This window comes from Mauremys reevesii, linkage group 6 (genome assembly GCF_016161935.1).
Source record: "Mauremys reevesii isolate NIE-2019 linkage group 6, ASM1616193v1, whole genome shotgun sequence".
In the NCBI taxonomy this organism is placed as follows: domain Eukaryota; kingdom Metazoa; phylum Chordata; order Testudines; family Geoemydidae; genus Mauremys; species Mauremys reevesii.
Window position 1 is genome coordinate 12,658,131 of NC_052628.1, and position 22,975 is coordinate 12,681,105.

General features: G+C 42.1%; 1 protein-coding gene across 2 annotated transcripts in view; it reads right to left on the reverse strand.

The window, feature by feature from the left end:
* The window catches only part of LOXHD1 (lipoxygenase homology PLAT domains 1), a 289,434-nt gene that overhangs the window by 253,952 nt on the left and 12,507 nt on the right, over window positions 1–22,975 (reverse strand). For both annotated transcript variants that reach the window (XM_039545016.1, XM_039545015.1), the window contains exons 6-7: window positions 18,431–18,604; window positions 14,983–15,178 (exon numbers count right to left, since the gene is read on the reverse strand). In XM_039545016.1, the coding sequence (XP_039400950.1) occupies window positions 14,983–15,178; window positions 18,431–18,604 (370 nt within the window). The remainder of the gene's footprint in view (window positions 1–14,982; window positions 15,179–18,430; window positions 18,605–22,975) is intronic.

The window sequence follows — 22,975 nt, forward strand, 5'->3', positions numbered from 1 at the left end:
CAGGGCTCAGTGAACAGCTGTCAAGAAGCAAACAACTGGTGATTTTTCACACTGTTAGCACCAGACAGTTGGGTGCCTGGAAATGCTGTTTAAAGCTTAATCCACAATATCATCTAACTGAGGATTTCGCAAGATTATGAATAAACATTATGCTACTAAGTAGCTGAACTCCAGAAATAAGAGCAGAGCGATATAGTTACTTGTATTTGCCATTAGCCAGGAGAAAAGGACAGTGTGACAATGGCAAGCGGGGCTTCTAATGTCACAGACACAAGAGCATCTAAGCACATGCACAAATACTTGAAAGAAAAAAAAGGTAAGAAGGAACTCAATCCTAGCAGCACTTTCTTTGCAAAGGCTTGGAGCTGAATCCAGAATAGAAAGGAGTAACATGCAATAACATGGCAGAGGTGCAATATCAAACAGCTTAAGTAATTTGCTATGGGAAATTTAGAGGGCATCTTTATGAAGGCAAGATCAAATGGAAGTGCTAATACCATCCTTTCCAGCAGGCAGACAGGAAGATACTAAGTCATAGGCTATGCTGGATTCTCTTCTCTGTCACATATCATGATTGCACTTAGGAGGCAGACTAAAGCAATTTATATCATAGCGTATTCTAGTGGGTAAGGGCTCAATTCTGGAAGGTGCTGAGCACTCTGACTGGATCAAGCTAAGCACTTCAGCATGTGATCCATTCTCAGCATATAAATAGACCCATAGGGCGACATCCTGGCCTCACTGAAATCAAGAGCATAACTCCCATTTAATTCAATGGGGCCAGAATTTCACCCGTTGACTTCAACAGAACCTTACACATGCTTAAGCGCTTTGCTGGATCAGGCCAGAGTGCTCAGCCCCTTGAAGAATCAAGCCTTGGGGTAAAGAATAAGGAGTCAACATTCCTCGATTCTATTTTCAGCTCTGCAACCGACTACTTCTGTGACATTAGTCAGGTCACTTGAGCTAAGTAAGTCACCTGAGTTTCACAGGGGCTGAGAATCTGCAGTCTCCATTGAATTCAATAGCCACTGCAGGCATTCAGCATCTCCAGAAATCAGGACAATTATGTTTAGGTGCCTACCTTTAGACTCTCAAGTTTGATTTAAAAAAAACAAAAACAACCTCCAGGTTCTTAAACCCTGATCCAGCAAAACACTTAACCACATGCTTAACTTTAAGCATGTGAGTATTCTCACCAAAGCCAACGCGCTTAAAGTTAAGCATATGCTAAAGTGCTTTGCTGGATCAGAGTCTTTGTTTCTATACATGAAATTGGGATAATAATACTTACCTACCTCCCATGGTTTTGTGACATGTAATACTTTGCGAAGCCCCCTCATGAAAGTGCAAACAATTGTCTAATACAGAGCCACTTAAGGGATTTTAGAACATGTCTAAGATGTTAACTATTTACCTTTGTGTAAATATTTCAAAACAGGAAACTTTTCCAGAAATGTTTTGCTGGGATCTCTCCGCTCCTGCCTTTGTTGATGGTTTCCTTCTGTCAGACATGGGCTGATCATAGCTGCTACGTCATCCTGATGAAGTCACTGGAGGGAGAGCTGATGTACACTACCTCCCCTACAGTCATTTCCAAGGCTTTGGTTACTATCTATAAATAACTAAATGAACTCAGACCCAGTTACCACCTCTCTCTTATGGCAGGCATTGTGCTTGGCTGGGCCTCCATCATGGTTTGTTTCCTGAACGTAGACCCACCATATCTGGCAGCACGTCATCCTCAGAGGGGAGAACACACCTCTTGAGCCTGCTCTGACCAGCTTGGTGGGATTTAGAACACATCAAGAGCACAGGTCTACTTGAGAGATCTTTGTACTGGTGTAGCTACACTGATGTGGCTGAACTGGTACCACCCCTTGCACACACTCACTGCACTGGTGTAAAATGGAATTTGCACTTGTGCAAACTCACCACAGTTTCAAACCAGTCACATCAACGCTAAAATCTCCAATGTGGACAATCTTTAAGACATATATGTTTGGTCAAGCTCTTGACTGACCGTTAGTAATATTAGGAATAGAGTGCTTTTTTAGATAACAGCACGGGGTAGGGAAGGGAGCAAGGCTCCTGCAATGAGTATAGAAAAAAATTATAATAAATATTGTCCAAAAATCAATACTTAGTTGGGAAAGAAGTAGATAAATCATGCTGCTTTTTGACATACCACCTCACATCGTATCATGAGACTCTACAGAATGGAACAATTAAAATAAAATAACTACACTGGTTCAATAGTCACTGTTTTAAAATGCTTAATGCACCTTTTTGCTTACAAATAAAATGAAACAAAAACAACAAGGCACCTTCAACCCTTATTTATTGACTCCAGCCAGAACTTTCAGCGAGGATCAATAATCACAACTGGGGTCAGATTTTCAACACCACTCACTCCCAGCAATGTTCTTCACCATTTCATTTGAAAAAGCAAAGTACAAACCTGCTTATTTTATACTTGAGTAGCCTAGCCTATACTTAGCAGCCTACAGCCATATGAATTTATGATAATTTAAAAATATCAGGTACTACCATGACATAGTCTGTCTTTTTAATCCTGAATTACTAACCTATTATTATTAACCTGCATTAACCTTATTAATATGCTTCCTTTAAAGGTCAGCAGTAAAGGGGAATGTCAACTTGGCTCTGCTACAGTGAAATATTTTATACTAACATATGCCTATTCCAAAAGCTATGCCCTATCTAGGTTAAAGAGTAACAGCATTTTTATCTCATCCGATATTTCTTTCCCCAGGCAGTAATTTGTTGGGATTCAAAAGATAAAGAAGATCACCCCACAAATTCAGGTTTACTTTTGGTTGTGTTTGTCTGATTGCAAATGTTGATATTAGACTGGAGGTGAATGGAAGCAATTTAAGGCATTTTTTTTTGCATGCTTCCAACCTCTAGGTAAGAGCTTTGTTCACATATAGTAACTACTTTCTTTTGACAGAGATAAAAGGATATCTTCATCTGGGAAATTTTTTGTGGAACATTAGATTCTGAAACAAAACCACATTATAATCTACAGGAATACTCCAGGAATACTCCAAACTGTTTGCAGGTGGCTACGGTTTAAGAAACATTCAACACAAAAGACAAAATGTTATCCTACCAGTACGTGCACTAGAAGACTGAAGTCTCTTTCGCCACCACATTGCAATTTATCTGACGCAGGTCTTGTCCACTCCCTTAATTCAGGACTTGGGTGCTGAGCAGATTGTTTAACTAAACCACTTAAGAAGGGACGCTCTCTTCCTGTTATCTCAGGTGTGGCTTTGTCAGCAAAGGAGCTTGAATGATCCAGCCACGACAGAAGTCAAGATGTACCAGCTATCACTTCTGGTATTTAAGTGCAAGCGTCAGCCAACTGAGATCCCTTTCAGACTTAATGACTGCTTTAAATAAATATGAAGCCGGCAAGGACCTATCGACCTCTGCTAGATGGAGGGAAGATGATAAAAGTGAAAACTAAGAGGAATCACTAATGGCATTATGTACAGAGATTCTGCCCTTTCCCCCTACCTTCTTCTTCTTCATCTATGCTTTACATTAGCTGCTTTAAGCGACAAAGAATCCTGTGGCACCTTATAGACTAACAGAAGTATTGGAGCATGAGCTTTCATGGGTGAATACCCACTTCATCAGACGCATTCACCCACAAAAGCTTATGCTCCAATACTTCGGTTAGTCTATAAGGTGCCGACTCTTTGTTGCTTTTTACAGATCCAGACTAACATGGCTACCCCTCTAATAATTAGCTGCTTTGTAAAAGTTCACTAAAGGGGAACTTCAGTATCATTAATATACAGCGGGGGGGGGGGCGGCTGCATGGCTGGAGTTTTTATAACAAGGGGAAATTCAGGCTTTTAATGTCACTACAGAGAGGCAAAAGGATTCTATCAAAATAAAAATCAAAGATTTGTTTGAAAAAGCCTTACTTATATCGTTAAGAACATCTAGATTTTTAAAATGGAGAGAGCTGTAAGAAGCTGTTTTGCTATTCAGCCTGTATGGTCTTGCACATTTCCCTCCGTCTGGGCACTGAACTATCATTTCTACTTTTGAATGTAAGCAGGAACTATAACTGGAGGTTGCTACAATCTTTGAGTTGTTAGACCTGGGAATGCTTCCTGGTTACATGGTTCTGTCATTCTGTCATTCTGTAGACCACACAGAAAAAGACCATCTCATATGCTCACCTCCCCTTCCCAAGCACCTCCTACTTGGGCAACAGAACAAAGATGGATTTTCAGAAAAGCGCTCCACATTGGCTTAACTTTGTTCCCATTGGAGTCAATGGGCAGTGTACCACTGATTCCAATTGGAGCAAAGTTAGGTGAGTGCTGAAGACCTTAGAAAAATCTCACCCAGAATCTTTGGTGAAATAAGAATTATGGACAATTCAGAATCCAAGGACTCCACTTGTGATACAATGCTGTTCTGTCTAGTTCCACTCCCCAGCCAAGGAAGGTGGTGCTTACATTTAAAAAGTGTTTTCACTGACATTAAAAAAAGCATGAAAAGCATTATTTCCATTAAACCAACTTCAACATTGGCATAACACCACTATAAACCAGTGGAGTTACACTAGAAATGAATTGGGACCATTAGGTTTTCTTTATATATATATATATATATATATATATATATATATATATATATATATATATATATATATAAATCTCTGAAGAACTACATTTTGGGCTTAAAACCATTTGATATCATCTGTATAAGTCTCTGATTTTTCAACCCTATGCCAAGGATGTTTAAAGCAGCCATAATACTTAGTGCTTCATCCAAGAATCTTAAATGTAATTCACAAATCTTTTAAAAATTTTAGAGAGCACCAATCACAGTATCTAGGTACATTAATGAATTAAACTGCACAACATTCCTGTGAGATCAGTTTTACTATCCTCATTTTATAGCTGGGGGAAATCCACGCCACTCTGACGTTCCCCTGGTGTTCTCTGGACCAGTGATCTGCTAGGTCACTCCAATCTTCGGCTCTGGGAGCCAGCCTTACCCTGCTCTGCTGTGAGAACCCCCACTCCTGGACTGTTCCCACACAGCCTCTAGCATATAAGCTGCTCCCAGCTATGTGACTGAGCACTTTTGGCCAGTCGCTGCTTGGATTGTGCAACCGAATGACACTAGCCAATATCTCCGGTCCCAGACACAACTCTAGAAACCTCCATCTTGCAGTGTCCAGTTATTCCCGCTGGACGCTAAAAGCTGATACGAGTTTGTCAATTTAACAAAGAAATTGATATGTACCAGGCTTGTTATCTCAAGGGGAGTCTCTGACATGCTTCAAACCAAACACACTGCTTCAGGTAGAATAAACAAACATATTTATTAACTACAAAAGATAGATTTTAAGTGATTATAAGTCAAAGCACAACAAGTCAGATTTGATCAAATGAAATAAAAGCAAAATGCATTCTAAGCTGATCTTAACACTTTCAGTGCCCTTACAAATTTAGATGCTTCTCACCACAGGCTGTCTGGTTGCCCTTCAGCCCGGCTCTCCCCTTTGATCAGCACTTCAGTCACTTGGTGGTGGTGTCTGTAGATGGAGGTGGAAGAGAGAGAGCATGGCAAATGTCTCTCCCTTTTATCATGTTCTTTCTTCCCTCTTGGCTTTGCTTCCCCCACTTCAGAGTCAGGTAAGCATTACTTCATCCTAGTCCCAAACTGACCAAGGGTATGGGGGTGACTCACTTGAGAGTCCAACAGATACTTTGTTCCTGTGAGGCTGAGCTGGGTTTGTCCCATACATGTCCTGATGAGGTGTGAACTGCCCCTCTGCTCCTGGAGAATTTTGCCCAGGCTTGTTTTAACCCATGAGGACACATTTTCAGCCTCATAACTAGATACTTGAAATTACAACCTATAACATTACTATAACAACAATGCTCAGTGCATCATGAGCCTTCCGAAGACACCCAACATGACAAACTTTGCATTGGATACCACACAATCATATTATAAGGATGAACATGAGGGTGCAGGGTGTTCCCCCAAGGTACAGAGTGTCACAGCAGGGTTGGGGTTAAAGTTTCTTCAAGAGGTTTCTTCATTTAAGACACTGAGGAGAAAGATCTATGCCTCTGTGAAGTTTAGTATTTGCTACCAGAGCTATGCACGTTACATGCTATTTAGTTATTGCTGTTTCCATAGGAAAGTTTCTAAAATCTGCACAGAGGATAATATTATAATATACCTTATCTTTGTAAGTGCTACAGGAGAAGAGATTGTTATTTGCATCTGCAGCTGGCATGGGAGGACCTACTTCTGATTTGGAAGAAATATTCAGTGGCAAAAAACTACATTTACACAGAGTTACGGTTGCTTGGTGGCATGTCTTCCACTTGCAGAACTTCGAAGAACATTCAAACTTCTGAAAACCAGGAAATGCACAGTTAAAGTTGCTCATGCAACCTTAACTCTGCCCTCTTTCAGCATGCCCCAAAACACCTCATGAACACATATACCTTTACTCTGCTAACCCCACAGTTACTGAAATGTACAAGCTCTTTTATAACCCATTCACTCTCATCTCCAGGACTCCATCTAACACTATTAAAGGACAAAATGGGGAAGAAAAAAGGATTGTGCTCTTTTCTATTTCCTCCTGGAGCAGGCAGTAGCCAGTGGCAATTATTTGCATACACTCTAGAAGCAGGCAGTGTGTTATGTGTACCTGCATTAAGTGGTGGAGGCAGTAGCTGAGCCTGCCTGGTAAAGATGCATTTGTGATCTTAGGACACGTGTGAGTTACTTTGAGGTGTGTGACAGAATTGTAATTATGACATAAGAAGATGTATGTTTTGCACCTTCCAATGTGTGTAAGCAAGGGAAGAACTGCAGGAGTACCATCAGGATCCAGTATGCATCATTTCAATGCAGAATTGTGTATGTCATACAATTAGCAGGGCACAGGGTTTTATTACAAATGTCAATAGTGAGCTGGGATATGAGAGCAGTCTAAGCATTTATTATCTGAATGCACTCCAGGTAAAGTGAGTGTGGTCGGTGTCAGCTGTAGCTGTACTGATGGTAGAGGGATTAGTTAGCTCTGTTTGGCAGAGATGCATATGTGAGATCTGTGGATTTCTTTGAGGTGTGTGACCAAGCTGTGATTGTGATATGAGAAGATCTATGTTTTCCACCCTCTAGTATGTGAGAGCAAAGGGAAGAGGTGCATGTGTACCTTCAGGATGCAGTATCCATCATTTCTTTGCAAAATTATGTAGGTTGTCAGTAGCAGGGCAGACGGCTTTTATTACCAAGGATATTATCAGCAGTGAGGTGGAGTATGAGAGGATTCCAATGCTTTAATGATGGTTAAGTGAAGTATAGATTAAAATGGTCTCCTGTGAGTATGTGTAAGAGAGTTGTAAAAGGCTGAGAAATGGTTCTTAAGTTTACATGTGTGGTCTTCTTTCTGGGGAGTTGACTAAGTGTGTGAGTGCACACCAGGATCTGGAACCTCCTGAATCTTATAATGCCAAGAGCAGTGCTTACTTTGTGCCAGGGCTTGCCTTTTGGCTTGACAGTTAATAGCCCCAGCACCTCTAGGCTTACCACATCAGTTATGAAAGTAAAAAAATTGCTTGAGCCCCTGCACCTAATTGCTTGAGCCCTGGCATCTCTTCCACTCTTCCACCCCCTCATACCTCTCCCCTCCCAGGAAGCATTCCCAGGTCTAATTTTCCCCAAAAAAGACTTTTATTACATTCCCCAGAAAATAACATTGCCACCCACGACTCAAAGATTGTAGCAACCTCCAGTTATAGTTCAAAACCCCCTTTTTGTGATTAACTTAGACTTAGTTATGTCAGCTGAAGGATGAGTTCACAGCCGTCAGCCTCAATGAGGTCTCTGAGCCATCCAGTCATTAGGACCTCTCAGTTTAACAGTACGAAGCAGGAGAAAAAACATTTTTTGGAAGGATGGGGGGGATGAAACTCAACCCCCTCGGTTAAATGACCCCAAATTTTGATCAATAACGGCTACCCCAAGCCCCCATGAGCCACAAATTTCAAAGCAATCCAAATTAACAGGTCAGATTTTAGAGTACTTGAAAGGGTTGCACTTTAAAGCATATAAAATAGTGGGAATGGAACCCTCTAGCTGTTTTTCTGTATTGGTGCATGAGCACTGTAAAAGTGCACATTTTCTTAAATACCTCTCTCAATTTGCGTCCCCTGCAGATTTAGTGGGTGCCACGCACTGCCTTCGGTAAAACTCAACAGACTGAGATCATTTTGACCTGCATCACATCAATAATGTGACCTCTATCTCTGAACAAAAAAACCCACCTAGAAATATTTTGAAAAATGGTTATTCTTTTCTGGGTTTATCTCTCTGCAACCCCTAGTTCAAATGACCCCAAATTTGGGTCTAACCCTACCATGCACTCTCCTGCGGCACTCCAAATTTCAAAGGAATCTGACATGTTGATTATAGAGATCTTAGAAAGTTGCCCTTGAAACAGAAGACATGGCATAAGCTTAACTACAGTAGAGCTGCTGTACCATTAAAATCAAGAAATATTTTGAAGAGGTGTTATTGTTCCTTCAAAAAAAAAGACAACTATTCCAGGGACACTTTACCATAATGGGCTCTCATTTTAGAAAAGAGACAACCAAGTGGGGCCATGATAGACATCTATAAAACCATGAACAGTGTGGAGAATGTGAACAGGGAAGTGTTATTTACCCCTTCACAACAATCAGGGGTCACCCAATGAAATTAATAGGCAGCAGGCTTAAAACAAACAGAAGGAAGTGCTTCTTCACACAAAGCACAGTCAATCTATGGAACTGGTTGCTATGGGATGTTGTGAAGGCCAAAATTATAACTGGGTTCAAAAAAGAATTAGATAAGTTCATGGAGGATAGGTCCATCAATGGCTATTAGCCAAGATGGTTAGGGATTCAATCCCATGCTCTGGGTGTCCGTAAACCTCTGACTGCCAGTAGCTGGGATTGGACAACTGGACGTTATTGATCATAGAATAATTGCCTTCTTCTGGTCATTCCCTCTGAAGTATCTGGCACTGGCGATTGTTGGAAGAAAGGATACTGGGCCAGATGGACCACGGGCCTAACCCAGTATGGCCATTCTTATGTTCTTATTTTATGCTCAACAACTGCCAGGAAATATTACTGTACAGCAGAATGATGCCCCCTGTCAACTCCATTAGGGAGCCCCAGTTTAGTGCTCACTGGCTTGCAGCACGCTATAGGCCTGTGTTCAGTTTGTCCCTAGAAGGTGCTGCTGAAGGACGCAATGTTTTATAAAAATCAGATCCCAATCATTTTACATCTACTGTACAATACGCATGATTATGACCACAGAGACCTATTGTATGTACACCGTTGCGCTTTCGTTATGCATATTTAAAGGCTCAAGTACTTAACTGGCAACAGACTATTCCCCCCAGTTTCGAAAGTGCTGAGCACTCTGCAGCTTCCCAAAATTAAAGGCCACTATTGAAAATGTGGACCTCTGCCCTTCTATTACAACAGAAGCTGGACATTTCTATAGCACAGCCGACGTCTGGTATAACAGTGCTTGCAGCCCTGGACATTAACCTTTAAATACTTACCCTAATTAATAAATAAAGCAAGGAGATGCCTATTTTTAGGCAGTGCACTGGTGGTGACCTAACTGCCAATTAAGGTTCACAATAACAAGCTTTGTTCACAAAGGGAAACCTGACCCTGAACCTTTCTGATTTTTCTTTATTAAAATGTAAAAAGAAACTAGTCAGGATTCACTTGTGCTGGCAGAAGGAGGTGCAAATTACAACTTCCCATGCCAGCCTGGTCAATGCCGTTTGCAGGGGAATTCACCTCTGGGGAACACTGGCAACATTTTTAACACTACCCTCCCCTAAAAGTTCAACCATGCTGGGCAGCTTGGGGTTCTGCAGAGGTCTCCATAGTCTCCTGCCACCAGAGACTACTGACTTTATGTGTCAAATCAGCACATGCCCTGGACATCTTCAAGGGCGCTGGAACAATGTTCACATTGCGGGTGCTGAAAGCCATCGCACAAAACTGTAAACCCTGTATGTGATTAAGCCAGGCATTCGGCTGCTATTATTACTTCAAATCAAGGGGTATGGACAGTGGTTCTGCTCTCAGCGACTGGGATGTGGGTGGTCATAGCTAGTGGCTGGAGCATGCCTAGTGGTTAGAGCAGGCATCGGTAGCCAGGAACCAGTGCCCAAGGTCAGAGTCAAAGGTCAGGAATCAGCACTGAGGGTCAGAACCCGGCTACCTGGAGCAAGGCAAGGCAAGGGCCAAGGCTGGGAACAATCAGGCACAGGCGCTGTCACAGCCATGGGAAAATGCTTTGAGCAGCTGCTAAACCGCAACTGCTGCTGCTGGGCTTAAGAGTCAATCTGCTGACCCGTCCGCTCAGGTGGCACAGCCAATTACGCAGCCTACTACAGGCCAGCTGTGTGCATTCGGTAGCCGGGAGACTGGCTCTGCTGCAGGTCCTAATTCCCAACACCTGAATATCTCTAGTATGCATCTGCCCAATATTTGCACCTGCACTGGCTGCCTCAATACCCGCCCTGGCAGCCTTTCCATTGCAGACAGACCTAGCGTGAATCTGCCCCACCACATGTCAATGTTAATATTGCAGGAAAAATAAGATGTGACAAACCCAGGAAAGGTAAAGTTAAACTGACTTTTTTCTCTTTACTCTCTTCCCTGTGAATAAAAAACAAGGCAAAATGCCGTGAGTCAAGGCTGGCGTCTGACCTTTAACAAAGATGTTATTCAAGCACTAACAGCAGCATCAAAATAAATTGCAACTGTGCCACCTTCAATACCAATCTCATCAGACTTCCCAGGCTAAGCAGAGCTAGGTTGGGTGCATATGTGGGAACATCTGACTCAGTATATAAACATGAGAGACCTCCAAGGAACAGCGAGGCACTGCAGAAAATGGTGTTAGTGATTCAATAGGTGGCACTAAATAAGTGGGTTGATTACCAGAGGTGTTCTGCCTATACAACTCCTCTTGATTTACCGGAGTCCCAGGAGAAAAGGAAGACGCAGGGGCTCAACACCTCTGAAAGGCTGGCACTTATTTAAGTGCTTAACCTTAGGCATTCAAGTTTCATGACTTTGGCCTAAGTGAGTTGCCCAAGATCATACAGGAATCTGTGGCAGAGCTGATAATAGAATGCCCATTCATTTTCTTGAGAGCTGGTGGATGAGGTAATACCTTGTATTGGACCAACTTCTTTTGGTGAGAGAGAGAAGCTTTCGATCTTACACGGAGCTCTCAAGTCCTGAAAAAAGAGCTCAAGCTTTTATAAAGTTTGAAAGCTTGTCTCCCTCACCAAGAGAAGTTGGTCCAATAAAAGATATTACCTCAACCACCTTGTCTCTCTAATATCCAACATGGCTACAACTACACTGCATACATTCATTTTCTTAACGGTTGTTTCATTTGCTGCTAGTGGTGGTGATGAGTTTGTACAGATCACCCTGGAGATTGTTATGGTTACTATGTGTGGGCATTGGGAGTGTGTGTGCAAATCAAACAGAACAAAACCCTAGGAAGTTCATAGTGCGGTTTTAACCCACAAAACCACGTTAGGGAAGAGAATACTGAATGTATGCCTTAATTCTGTCACCCAGTTGTGAAGGTGGGCCACTAAAGGGAGCTGTGACTTGTGGAAGCTGAGGAGTTTGCTCTTAAACTACAGGGTGTCACTGCTTGACTTCTGAGCTGACAGACCAGGTTTCTAGTCCCAGCTGCCAATTTGTTCGTGTGTATGATTTATATGCAGTAGTTGTTCCTGTTGTCTGCAGATCATTAATTTATTTTACCACAAAACTAGGCAAGCATCACAAAATTATGTCCTGAAAAGTCAAGGCTCGATAGGGCAGAAATGTGGTTTAAAGGACACCATCTACATACTCACTTATTCTTAAGGTTTGTTATTTCATAGAATCATAGAATATCACGGTTGGAAGGGACCTCAGGAGGTCATCTAGTCCAACCCCCTGCTCAAAGCAGGACCAATTCCCAACTAAATCATCCCAGCCAGGACTTTGTCAAGCCTGAGCTTAAAAACCTCTAAGGAAGGAGATTCCACCACCTCCCTAGGCAACCCATTCCAGTGCTTCACCACCCTCCTAGTGAAAAAGGTTTTCCTACTTTCCAACCTAAACCTCCCCCACTGCAACTTGAGACCATTACTCCTTATTCTGTCATCTGCTACCACTGAGAACAGTCTAGATCTATCCTCTTTGGAACCCCCTTTTCAGGTAGTTGAAAGTAGCTATCAAATCCCCCCTCATTCTTCTCTTCTGCAAACTAAACAATCCCAGTTCCCTCAGCCTCTCCTCATAAGTCATGTGCTCCAGCCCCCTAATAATTTTTGTTGCCCTCCGCTGGACTCTTTCCAATTTTTCCACATCCTTCTTGTAATGTGGGGCCCAAAACTGGACACAGTAATCCAGATGAGGCTTCACCAATGTCAAATAGAGGGGAATGATCACGTCCCTTGATGTGCTAGCAATGCCCTTACTTATACAGCCCAAAATGCCATTAGCCTTCTTGGCAACAAGGGCACCCTGTTGACTCATATCCAGCCTTTCGTCCGCTGTAACCCCTAGGTTCTTTTCTGCAGAACTGCTGCCCAGCCATTTGGTCCCTAGTCTGTAGCAGTGAATGGGATTCTTCTGTCCTAAATGCAGGACTCTGCACTTGTCCTTGTTGAACCTCATCAGGTTTCTTTTGGCCCAATCCTCTAATTTGTCTAGCTTCCTCTGTATCCTATCCCTACCCTCAAGCGCATAAGGTAATAAAAAAAATTTATAAGGTAATAATTGGAGATATACCAATCTCCTAGAACTGGAAGGGACCTTGAAAGGTCATTGAATCCAGCCCCCTGCCTTTACTAGCAGGATCATTTTTTGCCTGAGATCCCTAAGTGGCCCCCTCAAGTATTGAACTCACAACACTGGGTTTAGTAGGCTAATGCTCAAACCACTGAGCTATCCCTCCCTCCAGTTTAGTGTCATCTGCAAACTCGCTGAGAGTGCAGTCCAGACTCCTTTAACTTGCTGGCAAGAATACTGTGGGAGATCATGTGAAAAGCTTTGCTAAAGTCAAGGACTAACACATCCACTGCTTTCCCCTCATCCACAGAGCCAGTTATGTCCTCATAGAAGGCAATTAGGTTAGTCGAGCATGACTTGCCCTTGGTGAATCCATGCTGACTGTTCCTGATCACTTTCCTCTTCTCTAAGTATTTCAGAATTGATTCCTTGAGGACCTGCTCCATGATTTTTCCAGGGACTGAGGTGAGACTGACTGGCCTGTAGTTCTCTGGATCTTCCTCCTTCCCTTTTTTAAAGATGGGCACTACATTAGCCTTTTTCCAGTCATCTGGGACCTCCCCCAATCACCATGAGTTTCAAAAATAATGGCCAATGGCTCCACAATCACATCCGCCAACTCCTTTAGCACCCTCGGATGCAGCGCATCCGGCCCCATGGATTTGTGCTCATCCAGCTTTTCTAAATAGTCCTGAACCACTTCTTTCTCCACAGAGGGCTGGTCACCTCCTCCCCATGCTGTGCTACCCAGTGTAACAGTCTGGGAGCTGACCTTGTTCGTGAAGAAAGAGGCAAAAAAAATCACTGAGTACATTAGCTTTTTCCACATCCTCTTTCACTAGGTTGCCTCCCTCATTCAGCAAGGGGCCCACACTTTCCTTGACTTTCTTCTTGTTGCTAACATACCTGTAGAAACCCTTCTTGTTACTCTTAACATCTCTTGCTAACTGCAACTCCAAGTGTGATTTGGCCTTCCTGATTTCACTCCTGCATGCCTGAGCAATTTTTTTATACTCCTCCCTGGTCATTTGTCCAATCTTCCACTTCTTGTAAGCTTCTTTTTTGCGTTTAAGATAAGCAAGGATTTCACTGTTAAGCCAAGCTGGTCGCCTGCCATATTTACTATTCTTTCTACACATCGGGCTGGTTTGTTCCTGCAACCTCAATAAGGATTCATTAAAATACAGCCAGCTCTCCTGGACTCCTTTCCCCCTCATGTTATTCTCCCAGGGGATCCTGCCCATCAGTTCCCTCAGGGAAGTCATTGTATTTAAACTGTATTGCTCTCTTACAAGCTTGAGAATAGAGTTCATTCCTTACAAATTCTGCCTGTTTCCAACCAGTAATTATTGCTTACCTCTTCTGCTACCCTCCCATACCCTATTTTAGGTAGAGCGCAAGCCAGCCTGGCTTTGTATTATTTGTTTATTATTGTTGTCATTTTTTTTTCAGTTAGTAAATCTCCTACTACTGTTATGTGTTTTTAAGAAGAAACACTCTGATGGAATCCTGAAGCCAATATTTTCAGTCGGGAACAACATTTATACTATTTCAGTCTGGTTACCTCCACATCCCTTTGTTTTGGCACACAGATTCTACAGCAACCCAGATGGATACGCACAGCCCAGGAATATCCCTGTGTCAGTTCACAACAAGAAAAACGTGCATGAACTCGGCGGTTTTCCTGCCTCTCATTCACAATCTGGAATTAAATAATAGTGTGGTGACCTATGCTTAGATTCCCAGATACAAGCATGACACTAAAGCAGGCAATAAAAATTCACGATGAGTATACAAGCCGACATCTGCTGCACAGAGCAACAAATTTCAGTCTAATGTGAAAGGGAATTGTATTATCTGTCTTTACATTTCACATTACAACACGTACAGTTAGATACAGATAACCGGTAGTATGTTAATAAAAAGAATGTATCCCCCCCCTGCTATGTGCTTGCATGAAACATTACCACCAAGAAACTGAACATTGCACATTGGGGTGTACAAGGGGCAGGCAGGCATTTACCATGAAAGAAATCCTCCTTGCAGCTTCCAGAAAGTGCAGCCCTGTGCTTACCTGTGTAGTCAGGTTTTCCATCCGCAACAGCAAGTCTGCCTTTGCCAGTGGGCATAAAGGTGCGGCTGAGCTGGCAGTCAGTGTGATACAATGATAGCCATTGTCGACATAGGAAGTGCCAGGTCTTCTCGTGGCTTGTATTGGTCACAGTTATCTCCTCCACATACCAGGCTTGCTGCTTCTCTAGACCATCATGCTTAAACAGAAACATGCAAAGCTTTAAAAAGTGAGATTACAGGGATGTGAGGTCTAGTGAAACTTCAATACACACACACTGCATGTGTTACATGTATGCATATATCTACGTGCCACAACATCCATATACTACCCATGCATACACAGACACACACAAATCTTAACACCTATGGGACATGCCACAAGACTTTTCATGTAGATATTGTCCTAACAGACTGGTGGTGATCTGTAAGGGCTTGAAATTTGGCACAAGGTCAGCCTAGAGTCAGGAATGTGTCTTTTGCCATTGTTGTGAAAAACATCCAAATTTGTCCAAGTCGTAAGCCCCTGAAAGGTGCAATTCACATATGAATTTTGTTAAAGGCTGGCAGCACAGGCTATCCTCCATCCTCAAAGAGCTCCTATGGGTTGTTCAGACTTCACATGCGCCATCCCCACACAGCAAATGACCATGCTCCAACTCAGTGCTACAAGAGCAGAGCAAGACTTTTCCTGAAATTGCTGCTGCTTCTTCTTCTCATGTCCTTGTCACAAACTAGATGTTTTTCCAGAACTGTGAACAAGTGATGGCTCTTTCCATTGCTGCAGCAAAAGCCACCTTTGTACAGGTTTCCTCAAAGAGTCATGAAATGAGCAGATGCTCCACGGTCAGCACCTCAGCACACTCACATATATTTGTGTCATTAGAATAGCCGCATTTGAGCATATTAGTTTTTGACCTGCCAGTTTGCATGTGCAGGTGGTTCAGGCATTGCCACATTGACCAGTCTGTGTCAGCCTCTCTGGGGTTTCAGATCTATGTAGTCTTTCATTCCATAACCTCAGTCTTGCCTTGCCTGGGGCATAGCAGAAGCATTTACATTGCAGCCCCTGTCAGACTCTTATGAATCTGCAAATTCTGCTGCTCATCTTGTCACTAACAACTTCAAACAAATATCATGCTCCTCCCAGCTGCTAAAGGCAGCTGTGGCACATTCTCCTTGCTCTCAAGTCTAGTCTTTCCTGTGCTCTCAATGACCCTCCTCCTCTGCATGCTGATGTCTCCTTACCATGGAAGACAAGGAGGAAGTTGAGTGACTTGCTCAAAAGCAGAGTAGTGAGAAGAGACGAAAGGAGGACAGGGTCAGACAAGAACAGAGGCAGACATGACGGTGGACAGGAGCAGAGGTGGGGTCAAGTACAAGGGAGGAGTTGAGGGAGGAGCAGAAGGAGGGCAAGGACAGCTAGGAGGACAGGTGCACAAGGGTCTATAGCCACTAAAACTCACCTGGAATTAAATCCAGGGTTCTTGATTCTCTACATTCCTTCCTAGTCTAGCAAATACTTGTGAATAAACACTTACAAAATGTGTGTTTCTTCCCCCTCTAGTTGCTGGTCCACACAGAATATAACAACCTTCTACTGCAGGGATTGGCAACCTTTGGCACGCAGCCCGCCAGGGTGCTTACCAGGGTGCCCGCCAGTCCGGTTTGTTTACCTGCTGCGTCCGCAGGTTCGGCCGATCGCGGCTCCCACTGGCTGCTGTTCCCCACTCCAGGCCAACAGGGGCTGCAGGAAGCAGCAGCCAGCAGATCCCTCGGCCCGCGCCACTTCCCACAGCCCCCATTGGCCTGGAGCGGTGAACCACGGCCAGTGGGAGCTGCAATCGGCCGAACCTGCAGATGGAGCAGGTAAACAAACCAGCCCGGCCCGCCAGGGTACTTACCCTGGTAAGCCGTGTGTCAAAGGTTGTCGATCCCTTTTCTACTGCTACTAGTAACTCCATTAGCTCAAGTGACAGTGGTTTGTGCTATGGGTCTAAAATATCCAAACCCTATTAAGGACCCGCATGGATGTCAATATTTCACATAATGAAATCTCTGGTTTGCTGTTTACTTTTTTTAAATTAGTGTTACACTGGATGTTAATGGCTGCCATCAAGCAGAACTTGGATCTACAGACTATCAAAGACCTTATTAAAGCTGATGGGTGTGCTACCTACCATTCTTTTAGACTAAATGGAAGGAATGAGATAGCCTGAGACAACAGAAACTACCAGGCAAAGCAATCGGTCACATGGTAAAGACTGAGCAGAGTGAAGCCATGTGGTCTGAGAGGTTTCCCTGAGATGGTTGAAAATGCTGGAGCAAGGGGTTTGAGTGGCGCAGCTGTGAGTGGGTCTGCGTGAGTGAAAGGCAGAGAAGCCAGCAGACAGACCGTAACATTCTTTAAAGAATTTTTTATGTAATAAAACCAACATCGCATAGAGCTCTTATTACTATATGTATTATCCAGCTTCACTGTGGTTCCAACAGAAAGAAAGCTATGTAACAAAGAGCAACAAAATCAACTCCTTAAATTTAAAAAAAAAATGGGACTGGTCATTTGTAGGAGTAAGACTCTACAGAAACACTAGCTACACAAAAAGTCAATGGTCAGCAATCTTCATGTATTAGGAAGAAAGCTTCCCTCCATCATGATATTAGCTCCAAGAGGTTTGAGAGGGATAGTTACTAGTATTTATCAGAGAAAGGATTCAGGACTCTGGGACATTGGAGCTACTCTGTGATGAGAATTTTTATTTTTCTTTCTTTTCCTTTTTTAATATTCTCCCCCTCAAACCCTTCTCCGGCCTCAACCCCAAGTCGTCAATTCAAGCTGACAAAGAAAAAATAATAATTGTTGAATTATTTCTAGGCCTTAATCCAAAACACACCAGATCCGAACACCTCAAAATGTTGGGGGAGGGGAGGAGGTGTAGATCTGAATTCAATTCTCAATGTCCTAACTAGCTCCTATTGGTTGACCCAAAAAAAACCCTGAAAGGTTTTTTAGTTTTGTTTTCCTTCTCTTGCTGGAGGAGAAGAACTTCTTAAAATTGATATCTGGGTCAGAATTTCGCAATTTGTCTCTATCACAGGGTTTCTCTCACTGCTATACCTTGTCACCTAATTGGGAAGATTGATTTGCTGTTCCCATGCATGACTTCTTCTTAAATCTATAGCCTCCAAAGTTAATATTATTGCACACTCAAACAGCTTTATTATCTTTATCATGCTTTTGCATAGCATGGGTAGAAACTGAGAGTCACAACTTATTTTTCCTTCAACTCACCTCTGGTCTATCGAGCTGTGATTGCACTCCACTTTTTAGTTAATTATGTGAGCCTCAATTTAAAATACTGTAAACAAGTGACCCATTCAGATCTATAAAACTATATACATTTCCCCCTCGTAGCAAATTACACTAATTTCAAGTCACAAAAAATGGTTACCTCCAGGGTGATGTTTTGGATTTCTCCAATTTCTGGACCATGAATTTTAAAGGTATTAATTGACCCTTTGGAGACTTTAAACACAGCTGTTTGTTGAGATACATTAGATCCAGTTTTCTTATATAAACATGTCTTGCTGAGTTTTCCTTTAGAGCCCTTCATCTTAAGAAATACCTAAGAAATATATCATAAATATCCCTGTATTAATAACTCTGCTACCTTAAAAACATTTATGATTTCATTGTCTAGGAAGATATGGTAAGCAGGTAAATGATCCACTTTTGTAAGACCCTGATTTGCATCTCACTTATACTGGTTTCACAGCAGTGTAACTATAGATTTGATTGGGGTTGTTATGGATTTACATTAGTGTATGTTAGATTAGAATCTGGCCTGAAATCTCTCAAATAAATGCATTCTAACACCAGGTCTGGAGTCAATAGCAGTTTAGCCACTGACTTCAAATGGAGCAGAATATAAACAGTTTGTACACATATTATAAAGGGAATTAAGTCATAGCATATTGAGGTTAGAAGGGACATCAGGAGGTCATCTAGTCCAACCCCCTGCTCAAAGCAGGACCAATCCCCAGATAGATTTTATACCACTTCCCTAAATGGCCCCCTCAAGAATTGAACTCACAACCCTGGATTTAGCAGGCCAATGCTCAAACCACTGAGCTATGCCTCCCCACAAGTCACAATGTTTCAACTTGTATCATGAAATCACCCACTTCCCTACAAGTCTGGCCTATTTGGATCAGTCAGGTCCTTTGTGTTTACTTTTACTCTTATGTTACATGTCAACTAGATCTTATTTCTGTAGCTATGAAAATAGGCAGCCATTGTCCAGGCTTCTGAGCACATCAGAACATATATTTGTAATTGATTCCTTTAAGAACATATTGCTGAACTTTCAAAAGAAAAAAACTGTATTTGACCCAAGGCCAACCATGGAAAATTCCAGCCTAGAATGAATTTGTTTGAGAAAGTTATGAATAACTGAAAAGCAAGTGAAAGGGAAGGGGAAGAATGGAAGCTTCAAACTATAAATAGTCACAGCTGCTCCTACTATAAAACCACCAAAAGGGACTGGTACCCATATCCTAGCAAGAACATTGCTGTTATAAACTTTGCTCCAGTATGTTAAATACTGTCAAGTCAACTGTTTGTTTAAAATTGTCTCCCACATTCTAATTAACTGAAAGCTAAAAATGTGGTTAAAATGTTGCTATTAAATCTAATTATAAAGGTAGCTTTTTAATAAATAATAATAGTAGCACAATTTAAAGCAGGAAACTTAGGGCAGGTCTACACTTAAAACTCTGCAGCAGCATGCAGCTATGCCAATATAGGACTTCAGTGAAGACACTACCTACACCAACAGGAGGGCTCCTCCTATCAGCGTAGATACTCCATCTTCCTGAGAGACGGTAGCTATGTTGACAGCAAAATTCTCCTGTCAACCTAGCGCAGTCTACACCAGGGGTAAGGTCAGTTTAACTGCATCGCTGATGGGTGGTGATCTGTCACATCCCTGAGCAATGTAGTCATACCAACCTAATTTTCTAGTGTAGACTTGGCCTAAGTCACAACTCATCGCTACTTCCCGTCTGCCACTGACTCTTGACTGACCTTGGGCAAGTCCCTGCACATCTATGTCTCAGTTTACTCATTTGTAAAATTGAGACAATAATACATCCCTCCCTCACAGTGTTGTGGCTTCACTAGTTTAGGTCTGAAAAGCTCTTTGAAAGGCTCAAGTGAAAGGTGTTATGTAACTGCAAAGTGCTAGGAATTTTTTATTGTCGCATAATCATTATATCTTTTTAAAAAACTGTTAAAATCAGCCATTGCCTCTTAGTCTCCAAATCAACAGTTATTCAGCTAGAAAACAAGAGACATTCTACTAAGGGTCTGATTGCGTAAACAGCAGTATGAGTGAATCCACTTAACTCTGGACACAGAAGTAGTGCCACTACAGCCAGTGTGAATCCTCACATGACCAGAGTTAAACCAGTGGTTAAATGTTTGCAGGATTATAGCCTAAGATTAAACTAATTTCTGCTTTCAGTCCTCACACACGTGTCTTTTTCTGCTTCAGGAAAAAATATTTCAGAAACTGTATTGACTGTGTTACCCTGGTGTAATCACAATCATCCAGTCAATTATATAATTTAAATGCATAAGCGTGCCAAGAATATCAAAGACTTCTATTCTGAAGTCTACAAATATCATTCTGAGGCAGGGAGAGAGGAAAAATAACAGGAAAGATAGTAGTGAGAAAAATGTTAAAAATCCCAATGACATGTTCATTAAGATTAAAGGAGTTATTAAGAGTTAAATATACAATTTATTAGTAAAAACATAAGCAGTGATAAATGTGCAACAGATTAAAGACCTGGATTTCAAAAATGTGCAGATTAAAGACCTGGATTTCAAAAATGTGCATTTTAATTGCATGTTAAAAATGTGTGCTTAATTTGCAGATGTAATTACTACCACCATGCATGCAAATTGACTAGTAGGGTATTAATTTTTAATAGGACTTAGGGTACTAAGGGCTTGTCTACATTTGAAACTGTAACAGCTGTGCCACTCTAGCACTTCAACATAGACACTACCTAAGCTGACAGAAGAACTCCTCCTGTCGGCATAGGTAATTTACCTCCCTGAGAGGTAGTAGCTAGGTTGATGAAAGAAGGTCTACGCTTCCATTGACTTAGCATTGTTTACACAGGGACTTCAGTTAACTTAAATACATGGCTCAGGAGTATGGATTTTTCACACCCTCGAGTGATGTAGCTATGCTGACCTAAATTTCTAGGGTAGGCCATGCCTAAGTACCCAAGTTTCTTTTGGAAGTCAGATTTGGGCACTTTGGGGAATTTTATCTTTAGTGCACCCAAACAGTTGCTGAGATCCAATTTGATATTGTAAGTGCAAAAACGCATGTGCAACTTACACATGCTTCCATATGCATTTTTCATGTTCAATATTCAAGTAATATGCTCGTGTACTTTTCAAAATTAGGCCCTTGATTTAATTTTTAATCTTTTAAGACTATAGCAGGATTCTCAGGTGGGGTCAGTGAGAAGCAGACACATTCTTTTAGCCAAGGACTGCTGGTACGAACTCAATTCATGCCTGTGTGATCCAGAGAGTGAACACAAGACACTCTTTTACTCTCATCCCGTTAAAGGATTTTAAATTCAATGTAATTTTCCACAGTAAACAAAACATAGCCTAATAAATCCCACTCTTAAAATTACTGTCGCCGGAGAGAAGAGGCAGTTTTCTCTTTAAGACACAGGCCCAAGATCTAGTCATAATCCATCAAAGACTTCCTGTGTGACCCCAGGGAAGTCTCTAAGCACTAATTTTTAAAAATTTTGGTCTAAAAGTTAGGCTCCCAAATCAATATTTAGACACCTAAATAAGTGGCCTGATTTTCATAAGGGATAGGGACCGATCAACTCCCATTGATCTTTAGTGGATTTGTGGGTGCTCAGTGCCACTGGGGGGAAAAAATCAAGCCCTTAAACCTCTCTCTGCCCCCAGCCATCCCTTCTCCCCCCCCCCCCAAAAAAGTATAAACTGAATATATTAATAACTAAGGCTAAGATTAATTAATTAAAGAAAAATTCACGGAAGCTGTGATCTGTTCGTGACTTTTACTAAAAATATGTGTGACAAAATGGGGATCTGCAGGTCCCCACACCACCTGCAGTGGGACAGCTTCACCACGGCTAGGAGCTCCGGGGTCCCCCACCGCCCACAGCTGGGAGCTGCGAGGGTTTGTGCGCCACGGCTCCAGGCTGAAGTTAATGGAGGTCACCGGATGTCACAGAATCTGTGACTTTTGTGACCTTTGTAGCCTTATCAATAACTACCTCACAGGTGTGTTGTAAGACTAAGTTCATTAATGTTGTAAAGCTGTTTGAGATCACTGAACAGAAAGGCAACATACAAGTGCTAGACTACTCAAGTAATGGGGCTCATTTAGGTTGTGGTAGCTCTCTGCACTGTCAATGAGCAAGCCATTAAACTCAGCATGAAGGAAATCCATCTGTCAATTAGCAGAGAGCTCAAAGTTGCTCAAAGCTAATGAACTGATGAGTTCTGAGGGGAATCTTGTTCAGCCTTCTTATGCAGAGTTTATGCCTGGTATACTGGGCTTAAAAAGAGGTAATAAGGAATCTTTAGGAACCCAACTGACTCAGGCTTATTTTATATAAGTTACAGATGGGTAACTGGGATCCTTTAATCAAATATCTGGTCTCCTTCACAGCGAACAGAACCTGTAATCCTTTTGTGTTTACACTGTTGTTATGGTTATTTAAGAAATCAGACAGTTGAAAATGATAAACACTGATTAATGGGTCCCCCAGCCAGAGTGACAGAACTAATATTGGTTCAGATTAGTGGGTATCAGTAACCCTTGTTTTAATGGCTTCTGAAAGACCCACTTTAGAAACACGTATGACTTACTACCACGTTAGTATTAAAGAGCACATACAGAAAATGACAATTTGTATTTTGAAAC